Genomic DNA, 13,228 nt, shown 5'->3' with positions numbered 1-13,228 from the left:
CACCAAAAGCAGAACATCACATCGATAAGCGTATTTGTAGTTATTTATAGACCATCCAGACATAATATCAGGAATCATGTTTCTGAAACAGAAATAAACACCCTATACACTTAATGGAAATGTGGTTACCTAATGATAGATATGATACATGGAAAATTGATTTTGTCCTCTTGAATATCCCGGTCAAATATTTTAAATGCTAGTCTCAGAACTCTGTTGTATGAAATTAAGTGAACTGGCACTGAGTGTAGCTGCCCTCTAAGGCCTCTGTCTCAGCTCTTAGAAAGTCCTGGAGACACAGTGTCTGCGACCAGAGGTTTCCAGAGAGCTGATTTTCTGAGGAACAAATTAACTTTGAAGAAAAAAATGAAAATGAAGATGGGCTCACTTAGAAATCAGTGTACAAAGACTAAGAAAGGTTAAAATTAGGGATGGACAAAATAGAACTTGACCCTAGAGAGAATAAGAAAAATAACTCTATCATATAACATTAGAAAGAGAAAACTAAGAGGATGTTCCTTTTCTCTTTCTTTGGGTTCTTCTCCCCTGTCTAAATGATACAGCCCTGAACTTTCCGAGAGACAGATAATGTGGCCTAAAAAGAATGCTGAAATAGAGTCTCATTCCTGTGCCTTATTGGCTGTGTGGCAGATAAGTTTCAATAACCTCATCTATAAGCTATAGATGATAATAGTAGTAATAATAATAATGACAACAATAATAATAGTAATAATAATAACCATGCAGGGTCATTGTGGGAATTAAAAGGGAATAAGTGCTTTGTACTGAATTGTGTCCCCCCCCCATCAGATTCATATGTTGAAACTCTAACCCCCACAATATGATTGTATTTGGGGATACACCCATCACAGAGGTAATTAAGGTTAAATGAGGTCATAAGGGAAGGGCCCCAACTGGTAGCATTAGCGTCCTTATAAGAAGAAACACCAGTTTTCTCTCTGTATACCATGTGAGGACACAGCGAGAAGGCAGCCATCTGCAAGCCAGGAAGAGAGCTCTCAACAAAAAAGAATCCCGCCAAACTTTGGTCTCAGACTTCTAGCCTCCAGAAGTGAGAAAGTAAATTTCTGTTGCTTCAGACACCCAGCCTGTGTTATCAGCAGCCCCCCTGAGCTGATGGATACAATTAGTAGGGGATCAAGGGTAGAGCTCGTGTCAGACTTGCTCATCTTTAATCCCACAGCATTCTCAGTGCCTATTAACTAGCAGGTGCTCTAGAAATCTTTCTTGAATGAATGAATGATTGATTCAAAAATATAAAAGTTAGTCATTACATCTGAAAGGCAGCTATGCTCACCGCTATACTACCAGTGCTCATTACATATGGATTTAAATTCTCTTTGAGTAGAGCTGACTTCAAACTCTGGGTTCTTTATTGGATTGCATATATTGGGCAGCATGCAAACCCAGTGCAATGCCAATCCCAGGGATTTTCCCCCTCCCTACCCTTTCCCTTTTCTTCCACCTTTCTGTGTAGGTGTTTAGAGAATGCAGGTTGGGATCCAGACTGCCTGAGTCCAAATCTTGACTCTGTCACTTACAGCCTTGGGCCAGATGGTTAACTCTCCCATGTGGTAGTCATAGCATATGTAAAAACAGAGACAATAATAGTGTCTACCTCTTCAGGTTGCTGTGAGAATTAAATGAACAGACACATGTCATGCTTGGAAAGTAAATAGCAACCTTAATCTAGCATCCTCTCGCCTGTGCCAATACTCCCCCTTCCTGAATCTCCTGAAATACAGTGGTCATTAATTTCTGTTCTTAAATATACTTTACTTTTAGCTGAGTTTGAAGCGTCAACCTAACACAAAAAGACTGCCAGGTATTTCCCCAGCAAAGATGGAATTTTCAGGATCAGCAGAGGAGCACAATTCAGGGTCTGCAACCATGGCAAGCCACATCCAAGTCCCCACCTGTCAAGAGAAGGAAAGTACTTTCACAAAGGGGAAAAGGAAGTTGGGAGGGAAACAGTAAACAAAGAGTCCATGGCTTTTCATTGGCTGAGTTCTTGCCAGGAAGGAAGAGGGCTGTTTCTTCTTCCAGTTGAGCTCTGCTTTTGTTGCTAGGCATGGGAGCTCCTCCTTCTGGTCTCGCACCTCTATTTAGTTGAGGTTTCTGTTTATTAATTTTGCAGTTGATACTGAACATCTCCTCCTCCTCCTTTCTACTGTTATTGGTGATATGGCATTCTCAGGATCTCCTGCCTATCTGACCATTTATTCCCAGATCTCTTGCAGGCTTCCTCTTTTTACTTACTTTAGGAGGTTCTCAAGGCTCTAAGTCTGTATGCACTTGGCCAATTGCATCTACTTCTCTCTCTCAACATGCACAACCATCCTATCGCTACACACTGTCTATTCTGACTTTTAAATTTCTCTCAATCTGTATTTTAGTCCATTTCCACTGTCATAGTCCCGGTCCAGCTCTCCATCATCTTTCACCTTTTGTATAACAGCCTCATAACTGGCCTTTCTCTACCTCTAATCTTATCCTCTCTGATCCCAGTTTTTTGTTTTGTTTATGTTTTTGTTTTTGTTTTTGTTTTTAAATGCAAGTTCTTTCCCTGCTTAAGTCCCCTAGGTAACTTGTCAACATCCTTAGGAAATGGCCCCTCAAACTCTAATGTGCCCATAAAATTTCAAGACCTGCCCCTTGCCTGTTGGTCATTAATTCTGTTTTTAAGTTGTCACTTCTCACTCAGGTCTCAGTCATCCCTCCACCACCCTCTTAAACCAGGCACAATGGGTTCTGAGTTACTCAGTGGTCTGCTATGTACTCTTGCAAGGACTTTGAGCCTGCTGGACCTTCCATCAGAACCTCCCCAACACGCTCTCCAGTATAAGAGGCTGAATCATTATTTCCTCCAAAAGCATCTTTCTGTAACATGCTTTTGTTTTAAAATCTGTATCCTCTGCTCTATGCAAAAATAATTGTCTATGTCTTATTTACTTTTTTCAAAATGGAGGTACTGGGGATTGAACCCAGGACCTCGTGCACACTAAACATACACTCTACCACCGAGATTTACCCTCCCTCCTCTTATTTACTTTTAACACACAGTACACATTTACATATTTATTGAATAGAGGAATAAATGAACTCTTCTCAACTTTCCTTACATTCATTTTTACTCCTTTGGTTCAAATGCTTTGATCTACATGATGATTAATTTTATGTATCAACTTGTCTGGGCCACAGGGTGCCCAGATATTTGGTCAGTCATTACTCTGAGTACTTTGGTGAAGGTGTTTTTTGGATGAATTTAATCTTTTAATCAATAGATGGAGTAAAGTAGATTGTCTTTCCTAATGTGGCTGGGCCTCATCCAGTCAGTTGGAAGGCCTGAATAGAATGAAAAGACTGACCTCTGAATAGGAGGAAATTCCTTCTGTTCAAGCTGGGACATTGGTTTTCACCTGTCCTGAGATTTGAACTGAAACATGGGCTCTTCCTGGGTCTTGCGCCTGCTGGTCTTCGGATTGTAACTACACCATTGGCTCCCCTGGGCCGCCAGCTTGCAGACTCACCCTGTAGATCGTAGGACTTACCAGCTTCTGTAATTGTGTGAGCCAAATTCTGACAGTAAATCTAATTATCTGTTTACATCCTATTGGTTCTGTTTCTCCAGAGAACCCCGACTAATACTACCTGCCAGTAATATTTGGGGTTGAAAATATAGCAAGAAGTGAATCAGATTCATTGATAATAAAACATAAATATTTACCGTCTGCCAGGAGCGGCGATTTTCTAAGTCTGGCTAAGTTTGAATTGTATTTTCATTTTTCTGTTCAAAAGTTTCCCAGTCCCAGAAGGTCATCAGCAAAAACAGTGATAAAAATCAACAGGCACCAGTGAGCTGTGAACCGGAGAGTGTCATATCGTAAAACTTGCACTGCCAGCCAGTTCATGCGCATGTCAGTTTTTTAAAAATGGGTATTTCAGAAATAATGTTTTAAAGGGTAATTAAGTTCTCTAAATAGCCTACAAATTTAAAAAAAATCCTATATTGGCTGAACTCTTAGAGGATTACCTGAGTTCTGTACGTAGCAAAAGAAATTGCTGAGCAGAGGAGGGACGAATATGAGAAAATTAAGCAATTTCTACCTTTTTTCTAGGTACATGGTAGGTCTTATTTACATTCCATCAATAAATGTCTTGTTGAAATCACATGTTGCCACCTGGCAGCATTTCTAATTCCTGTTTTCACTATTGAATTATGTCATGTAAGTTCACCGAAAAAAAAAATTTTTTTTGAGCACCTTAATGTTGCCCTGCATTTGCAGAAATAAAGTGTCTAGATCAAGTACGTAATCGTTTTACTGCTGTATACTTTATGATATGCTGCTGAAAGATCTTGGCTGTTTAGCCTGGAGTAAGACAATTAAGATACACTTGAAAACTTTCTTCAAACCTTTGATGTTCTGTTTGTCTATCAATGAAACACTTGGAAAAATAAGTGAAAGTTACAGATGTGGTCTTAACTGTTAAGAACTTTCTAGCAACCGAGGTATAGAACAAAGAAACGAGTTGGCCCTGGGGGATCTGAATAAGTACAAAAATTTCTGTCACCAGAAGTGAGCAAGACAAGGGTGAATGGACACCTGTCAAAAATGATCTAGGTCTTGTTCTTTCTGCTGGGAGTTGAATTAGATGACATTATATCTCCTCAAGCTCTCAGGTTCCATGATTTTAGATTTTAATAAATCGTTGACTCTTTACCTGTGCATTGGGTAAGCACATCAGTGATACATTATTAAAACTTTAGAACATGTCCAATAACATCATTTCACAAACAATAAACTCAGAAATTTCATTGAATAAATATTAGTACAATCAAGTGGACATTTTGGTATTCAACCAAACTTAGGGTATGCAGTATTTCTGAACATAAAATTTCTTTGTAATTCAAATCTTACATGGTACAAAATCCTAGAATAATATTTATAAATGAATTATTGTAGCCAAAGAAAAGAAAAATAAGGCAAGGGCTTTCTGAGTCTACTGAACACTATCTCGTTCACTGTTTCTGTTTCTGCCTTTATTACTCCTTTGTTTCTGTTTGTTTTGTTTGCTGAAAATATCATCATTACAAGTAAGTACAATGATACATTTTGTTAAACTTGCTTTTAAGTACTTGGAATCTGAGTGCTTGTTCTGATGTACTCCGGGGAACTCTTTTATTTATTTTTTCTTCCTGTCCATTCATTGTTTCTAATAAAAAGTTAAGACTAAAATAGTTCTTCAGAAATGTACAAGAGCATGTTTAATTTAGTTTTTGTTCCTAAAAGTTAGTGGGTAATCAAAATATGATATAAACTTCCTGCATGTTCCTCTCAATATTATTTTCAAATATTTAAAGTTCCTAATCTGAGATCCTTTGAGACTACTTTTATTTTCAACATGGATATAAATAATATGTTAATAAAATATCTTGTATGTAATATAAATATTTGCTGGAAACCCATCACAAGTGGGGCTAGAACTCTGCTTAATATTATAAATGTTTTTTGGATGGGAGAGTTGATCTGTGGCATCTTTTGTCCTTTCTGCCTAAGTTTCTGTGACACTTGTGTCTTTTCAATCCCCTCCTTGATGAAGCTGTTTAGGTCTGCCAGGGAAGCTACCAGGAAACTCCCCCAGCTGTATCCCGTAGGTATATCTGAGCATCAGCCAAAAGACTTTCCTAGGTTGAACCAGGTTGAGATTCCAATGACCCAAGTAGGGTTCCTACTATTTAATCTTTTACTCCTATGCTTGCAGCTAATTTTTTTTTCTGAATTAATTTTACTTATCCTCAAAGCTCTCAAAGCCTTGTTGCTTAGGCTCAGTGAATGAAGCATCACTTGAAAAGATAAGATAAGTAGACCATAAGTATCATGGTAAAATAATAAAATGCTGAATTTTTTGTCTTTTAAATAAAGAAAAAAGAATGTCTTAAAGATGTTTCATTGCAACACACAAGCAGGCTGAACGGTATGTATTAGCTCCTAGAGGCTCTGAGAAGCCTTCTTCCTTCACAAATAGACAGTAGGGTTCATCAGCTCAGCTTGGACAGCTTTCCACCCATGTAGTCTTTGCATGAAAAACACAATTAATACTGTCTTGAATAGTCCAAGCTGAGCTGAGAAACCATCTGTCAGAGATGTAAGAGATTCTATCTAGCCTTGGGTGGAAGGCTGGATGTTATTAATCTTGATGGTTTCTTTCAATTCTTAATTACTCTTAATTATGATAAAGATATATTTTCTTCTAAATGGGAAAATTGGTCCATATGATTTTTGGATTCTAACAGAATTGTTAAGAAGTTACGATGAAAATTAAACCTTTTTGTATGTCAAAGACTGGCCTCTTTTTTTCTCTCTCGCTCTTTTTACAGCTGTCTGATAATTTGTTTGACTATTTCTGCAAAGAGAATTTAAATATTAAGGGGAAATTCTCAATATTTATATTCTCTTTATATTAGGGAAAAAATCCTTAAGGAAAAATTTCTCTAGACACATCATAGGTTAATTTACAATTTGGGTTGCTAGTGACTTTTAGTCATTGCCTGTGTGACAGCTTCATGTCTGCATGTTAAAAATTAGAATGAGGCCAATTCTAATGAATAGAGGTCCACACAGACAACTGCTGTTTCTGTTGGTTCCTCTGGTACCAAGTCTAAGAGCAGAAAGAGAAAGAAAATTGGAAACACAACAGAACCATCTTTTACCGCCATCTTTCCCTTCCACATAAACTGAGGCAGGTGTTTGATGGAGGCGAGGGAAGGGTGTTTCTTCTTACTCTTCCTCTGTAAAGGATCTTAGTTCCATTAAGCACTGTTGGAAAATGTATTGGAGATAGTATATTTAAAATTAATTTAAAAGGTAAAGGGTTTTTAATGCCTTTTAATATAAGCAAACATTGATTTTATTAAAATGCTTTCAGCTATTACAATATGATGACTTATCACTCCAAGTCTGTATCATGAGTATAACTTCCAATACAAGTATATTGATTTTTTATGTGCTTTGGAAGTGGAGAGAGAACCAAAGCAGTCAACCAAAATTCTTCTTCTTCTCCATCCTTCTTAAATAGAGCCAGATCCATCATGCCAACATAGACTAATTCAAAACAGTAGAAACTATTATTATTTTTAAAGGGATTAGATACTTCTTAAGCAACAAAGAACAGGTCATATTTTTCTAAGCTGTGTTTGACATGAAATGTCAAATATTCATAATAAAATATTCAAAGTTAAATACAGTTAAATGTGTGAAATATTGAAATGGATTATCAATCTTATTGGAGTCTTTATATAACACAGGAACATCTATATTCATTGTCAACATGAAAACCTTAAAAAGTAGTATTTCTGTTTAGATTCAGAGCCCAAATAGAATTGGTTTAAAATTTAAAGCACTTCTAGTAAGAAATTTCAGTATTGTATAAGTTAAACATGGAATGAAAACCATATTTATCTTTTTCTCTCATGGTGTTTTTAGACTGCAAGGTGTTTAATCAAACTCAGAATAAATGTCTCTGCAAAAAATTTCCTTTTAATTTTTCGGCTGTTTAGCTCTTATGGTGAAGCTCATTCTGAGTGCTGTATTAAATATGTAGCAATAATTACAGGTGTTTCTCCTAGCGTGTGATAGGAGGTATCCTGCATTACAATATATTCTTCTTATACTCAAGATTATTGGACTTCAAATGAGAAACTCTATTTTACAGCACTGCTTGAATACAAAGATTATCATCTGGGGATTAGAGGCGGGCTGATTGTCAGTTTTGCATCCTGTATCAGCGCCTTTGTTATTTTCCAGAGAATAAAAAGGCAACATGAAAGAATGGCTTTGCTTAAAGTGTCTAGCTTTAATAAAGCTGCCCTCGCATCTGGGATAGTACAAAGGAAGAGTAATACAGGTTATGAGGTGAACTCCCTAGAAGATTCAAAATCGCTGTGGTCAGTAAATAGAGGTATGACAGTCTTGCTCTTAAGAACAGACCCGGGAGTCCAGTGTACTTGGATTCTAGTCTAAATAGCTGTATGACTTGGGCAGTTACTTAACCTCTTTGGGCTTCAGTTTCATTGTCCTGATGTAAAAAGGAGAGTTGCCAGAGGTTTAAGTAAATTGTGTGTGTGTATGTGTGTGTGTGTATGCACATATGTATATATAAATGTACACACACACATACACACATGAGGTATATATATCATATATGATATGTATCTTTATATATGTCATATATGAATCTTAAGATATATATATTATTTAAAACTATATACAGATATACTTAAGATATATATAATATATAGTCATTTAAGGTATATGCGAATATGTACATACATTTACTTAAAATTATATATATATGATACGAGAGCAGTTCTTGGTAGGTAGTAAGTGCTGCTTAAATATTAACTATTTTTATAGTTATCATTTCTATATCTGAACAGTTAATGAGTAACAAGATTGATCTGCTGGTTCTTTCCTATCCCTGCTTCTTCCTTAAGGGTTCAAAGTTGCAGCAAAATGTTACTTTTAAGAAGCTGAGTAAACACAGAATGAGAAGCTCTAAAGAAAGGTGCTGAGTTAATAGATGGGATAATGATTTCCTGAATACGTATGAACGAGCTCTTTATAGAACTAGCAGAGGGACTTTCGTTTTAGAGTTGGGCTTTTGTTTTAGAGATGATGGATTGACATTCTGGGGAGAGTTCTGACGAGAGCCCTCACAATGACCAGTCTCACAGCCTATTACAGGAGCCCTGCAAATAAGTATCATCTCATATAAACTAAAGCACTGGAATGGGGGACGGATTTTTGTCTGCGTTGGGTCACTGCTGTATCTGCAGGGTCCAGGCAAGTGCCTGACAAACAGTGGGTTCACAATAACTATTTCTTGAATGCACTGAACGAATGAAAAATCTTGACCTCTCTTTTAAGTAAGATTAACATTAAAAGCAACACAAACAAAATAGCAGGAGTTCCTACTTCCTGACAGATTTCTGACCCTGAGAAAGCTGGGAAGTAGGTAGGCAGGGCTGGGGAGCAGCATGTGAAGGATGGGTGTACATCCAGCGAGTATTCCAGAAGCCAGGGATTTGGTTAAGTCTTGACGGAAATGTGTGGCGTGGAGTAGTGCCACACTTAACTCAGATTCATGCACGTGTGACAATAACACATTTGAATTACAAGTATTTTGTTCAGCATCTGACTAACTTTAGTGTCTATACTGACACTTTTTTCTCCACAGGTTTTCAGAAGTCTTTTAAACCTGTGACCAAGTGTCATGAAGTGACTCTTGTATTCTCTGCAAACGTTTAGTTTCTACTCAGCTTTGACTGGCTAAAACATCAGTTTGACAGGCTCTATTTCACAGGTGGAGTTGATCATACAGCATGGCATAATTTAGCTGATGACCTCAGATAGCTGATTAAAATAATATAACACTCTTAGGCATATGTTAGACTTAAATCTAAATCCATGTTCGTTTTTACTGCCATAGCAAACATTTTTTGAAAACAGAAATAAGTCCCTTTTTACAGCATAGACCAGCTAATAATTTGAATAAGAATATGTATTCATTTGTATACACTCTAAATTTTCCTAATTATCTTTGTAATGAAAACTGAGAAGTTATTAGTCATCCTTGGATGAGCCATGCTCAGTTCTACTTGTTTTTTTCTAAATAGAATAAAAACAGCAAACAAATTTAAAGCACATTATTAATTGATTTGACATAAGATTTCTTAAAATGGTTTACATGATCTCATTTAACTTCGGAGCTTCCAGACATTAATAAGGAGTCACCAAAAAGCTATCTTTGATTTATAATGCACATTGACACATTGGGCTTGGCCCATGAACTCTGTGTGGTCCCAAAGGAAACAGAAAAATGTTTATTTACAAGTGAACCATGGCAGAAATTGCCTGAAAACATTTATCTGTATTCCCAGAAAACAATTTAGGGCTAATGCAATTGGGGTGAACATTCCAGTTCATTTTATTCCATGAAACTGTTTCTACTTTTGAACTGTAGAAAAGACTCCTTACAGTTAGAACGCTATGAGGGTGGTCTAATTTTGCTTGGCCCTTGTACATGTAAGGTAAACATTTTATATTATTGCACAGGAACAAAAATTTACAGTCGAAGATAACACAGGATCTGATTAAAGTGAACACACTTGGCAGTTAAGGCTAACCCACATTGGAAAGTCATTTCCAGGATGAAGAGCAAATATCTTAACACAGTGTTACCTGTCTGAGTTGCTAGAAAAGATTTCTTATCTAAAAATTGACTCATATGATGTGTTTTCAAATTTTTCAGTTTCTTTTCATTTGTGTGCTAGACAGAGGCACTTTAAGAGCTATATATTAACTGTAGTTTTAGGAGAACAAGACACTGAGTTTCAGCAGGCATTGGTAAAAATGGCAAGGAATTAAAATGACATTGGATTAAAAAGAAAGTAAACAAATCATTAAATCGGAAAATTTTGCCAGATCTTGTAAAAATCATTGGTCTCTGAGTTGAACTTTCTCACTTAAAAACAAAAGTTAATGATTATCACCCCCACTATGTCCAAATAAGTGAATACGTGAATACTACAGTTTCCCGATGTTAAGGGGTGATGGTTTTGCTATTTGGGCTACTGAGGGTTTTAAAATATTGACGAGTTAAGTACTTCGAGTTATCTAGCGATATTTCAAAGTATTGTAGTAGTATGCATAAGTTCCAAATGTTTTCAAAACTAAAATGTCAAATAAAATAGGTTGGAAAAGTTTAGTAAAAGATATAAAACTTTAAAGACTTAAAAAAAACCCATAAACTACTCCGTTTTAAATGTGTAGAAATACGCATTCATTTTGGGGAAATCCAGTGCCTTTTTTTTCTTTTTTTTCTTTTTTCTTTTTTTTTTTTTTTTGGTCTTAGTTAGTTGGTACGTAATGCACCCGCCACAATACATTAGAAAGTAGGTCCTGGTACACGCTAAGGAATATCCAACCAGGTAAATACATCAGAGTGATAAGGCCCATGAAATTGAGCGGATAGTGAGAATAGTCCCAGGAACAGGCGCCCCAAGTGCGGAGTCCCAGACCCCACAGTAACTCCCACGCGTAGATGAAGATCACGTAGATGGGCACTCGCTTCCAGGTGCCCCAGCCCCGACTGTAGCGGAGGTGGAGGTAGAGCTTGTCTACCACGAAACTGCAGCTGCCGTATATAAAGAAGGACCAGAGCGACGTGTGGCCGCTGGTTGCCCCGTCGCCCTGCCCCAGCAGGTTAAAGAAGAAGGTGAAGAAGATCTCATCCAAAAAGCCGTGCATTCCAAAGAAAAGAAAGAGGATCAGGTCCGGGAGTCCCTGGCTGGGGGCTCCCCCGGCGCCCCTGGGCCCACGAGGCCGGCGGCGGCGGCCACCCCCTGCCGCGGGGGCCCGGGCGCCTGGCGGGGCGGGGGGCGCGCCCCGCGGCTGTTGCTGCTGCTGCTGCCTCTGGTACCGCAAGCGCAGGAAGCGCTTCAGGAACACTTGGCAGTGGTAGAGCGCCAGTACATACTGCAGCGCCAGGTCCAGCGCTCCCGGCGCCGCTGCGCCCCCGGGCCGGCTGCCCAGGCTGAGCAGCAGCGCCTGGCCCGCTAGGGTCTGCAGCCCCACGTGGGCCGAGGGGTAGAGGAGGAAATTGAAGACGAAGGCGCTGGGACAGCGCTGTTGCTGCAGGTAGACCTTCTCCAGGGCAAAGTGGGTGAGCGAGTGCAGGAGGCAGCGGTAGGGCGAGGAGAAGCCCAGCATCCGGAGGTCCGGGCTGCGAACGAAGCGCCACGCCGAGGACAGGAGCACGTCCAGGGTGATCCCGTGCATCCCGTAGAAGTAGAGGCGCATCCAGGCGGGCAGCGCGGCGCCCTCGGCCGGCGTTTCAGCAGTGGACAGCGGCTCGAGGCGGCTGGCGGCAGCCTCGCCTCCCCGTCCGCCGGGGGCCCCGGAATGCCGCGCCGCACCGCCCCTCCTCGCCGGACCCTCGCCGTCCGCGTCGCTGCCCGCCATCGGCTCGGAGGCTGCCGAGGTGCCCGAGCTCGCGCCGCTGCCGCCGCCGCCGCCGCCGCCGCCGCCGCCCCCGGGTGCGCGGAGCTTCGGGGCCAAGGGGCCGAGCCTCGCGCCGCCTCCCGGCCGCTGCCAGCCCCCGGGGGACGCGCGGGGAGCTCCGTCCCGGCCGTGGCCCGGCGGCGGCCGGAGCTGGTTTGATCGGGGGACGGGCGGGCCGCCCGGATCGCGAAGTCCCCCCGCCGCGGCCCCGCCGCGCCCTCTTCTCCAGTCCGGGGCGAGGTGCCGCGGGCCGGCGCCCGCGCTCACACTGCGCGGCCTATCCGGCACCGCGGCCCGGCGAGGGGCGGTGGCACCGGGGCCGGGAGGAGAAACGCAGAGGCTGGTGCAAACCCCATCTCCTCCGCGGCTCAGCCCCGCCGCCTCTGCTGCAGGCTCTGGAAGCGTAACGCTGGCAGCGGCGCCCCTTCCCCCCGCCCTCCCCATGTCCCTCTCCGCGCGTCTCGACCTCTCCCGCCTTCGCAGCGTCCCCTCCCCGCCCCAGCCCTCCGCGCTGAGTCCGGCGAGGGTCCGCTGGGGAAGGCCCGGCCCTGCTGCTCAGACCCGGTCCCCCTCTCTGCACCCGGCTCTCCGTGCGGGAGTCGTTTGCTGGGGCGGAGGCACCGAGTGAAGAAACACCTAACAGGTGTGAGACTGCGAGCTGGTGGGCATCTCTTTTATAGAGGAAACCAAGGCCAGGGCCTGGCTGGCGGTGACGAAGGGCAGAGTGCCACCGACCAGAGGCCGGGCCCGAGACCAAACTATGCTACTGTATATTTAATGTCCTTATTCAAAACCAGCTGTGTCCCAGTCACTGAGAATAAATACGAGACTCCACTCCGGTCCGACCTTGGGTTCCACTGCACCTGAAATGTTGCCGTGGGGCCTGGTCCACTTTGTCAGCCTCTCTCCCTGGCCAGTCAGTCTGCCTTGGTTAGTTTGATCCTGGCCAGGGACAAAGATTCAAAGTCCCCTAGAAGTCCTGAAATGATTGGGTCCGGCATTGCTCTGTCTTAAATCAGGAATGATACCTATGCTCACACTGGTACACGCCAGTGCCTCTTTTTCTCCTTGCAGAACTAGGTCATCCCAAAAATGGAGAGTGAAATTGAGAGCGGGGATTTTTTGTTTGTTTGTTTTTCCTTTTT

General features: G+C 41.6%; 1 protein-coding gene across 1 annotated transcript; it reads right to left on the bottom strand.

The window, feature by feature from the left end:
* Nucleotides 1–6,907: 6,907 nt before the first annotated feature.
* On the bottom strand, nucleotides 6,908–12,654 carry TMEM229A (transmembrane protein 229A). Its single transcript, XM_072964571.1, has one exon. It carries the CDS (start codon nucleotides 12,525–12,527, stop codon nucleotides 10,932–10,934), a length of 1,596 nt encoding a protein of 531 aa, XP_072820672.1. The 5' UTR covers nucleotides 12,528–12,654; the 3' UTR covers nucleotides 6,908–10,931.
* Nucleotides 12,655–13,228: the final 574 nt, after the last annotated feature.

Source organism: Vicugna pacos, chromosome 7 (genome assembly GCF_048564905.1).
Source record: "Vicugna pacos chromosome 7, VicPac4, whole genome shotgun sequence".
Classification (NCBI taxonomy): domain Eukaryota; kingdom Metazoa; phylum Chordata; class Mammalia; order Artiodactyla; family Camelidae; genus Vicugna; species Vicugna pacos.
Note: the sequence above shows the minus strand (reverse complement) of the source record. Positions and strands in the feature narration are given on the sequence as shown.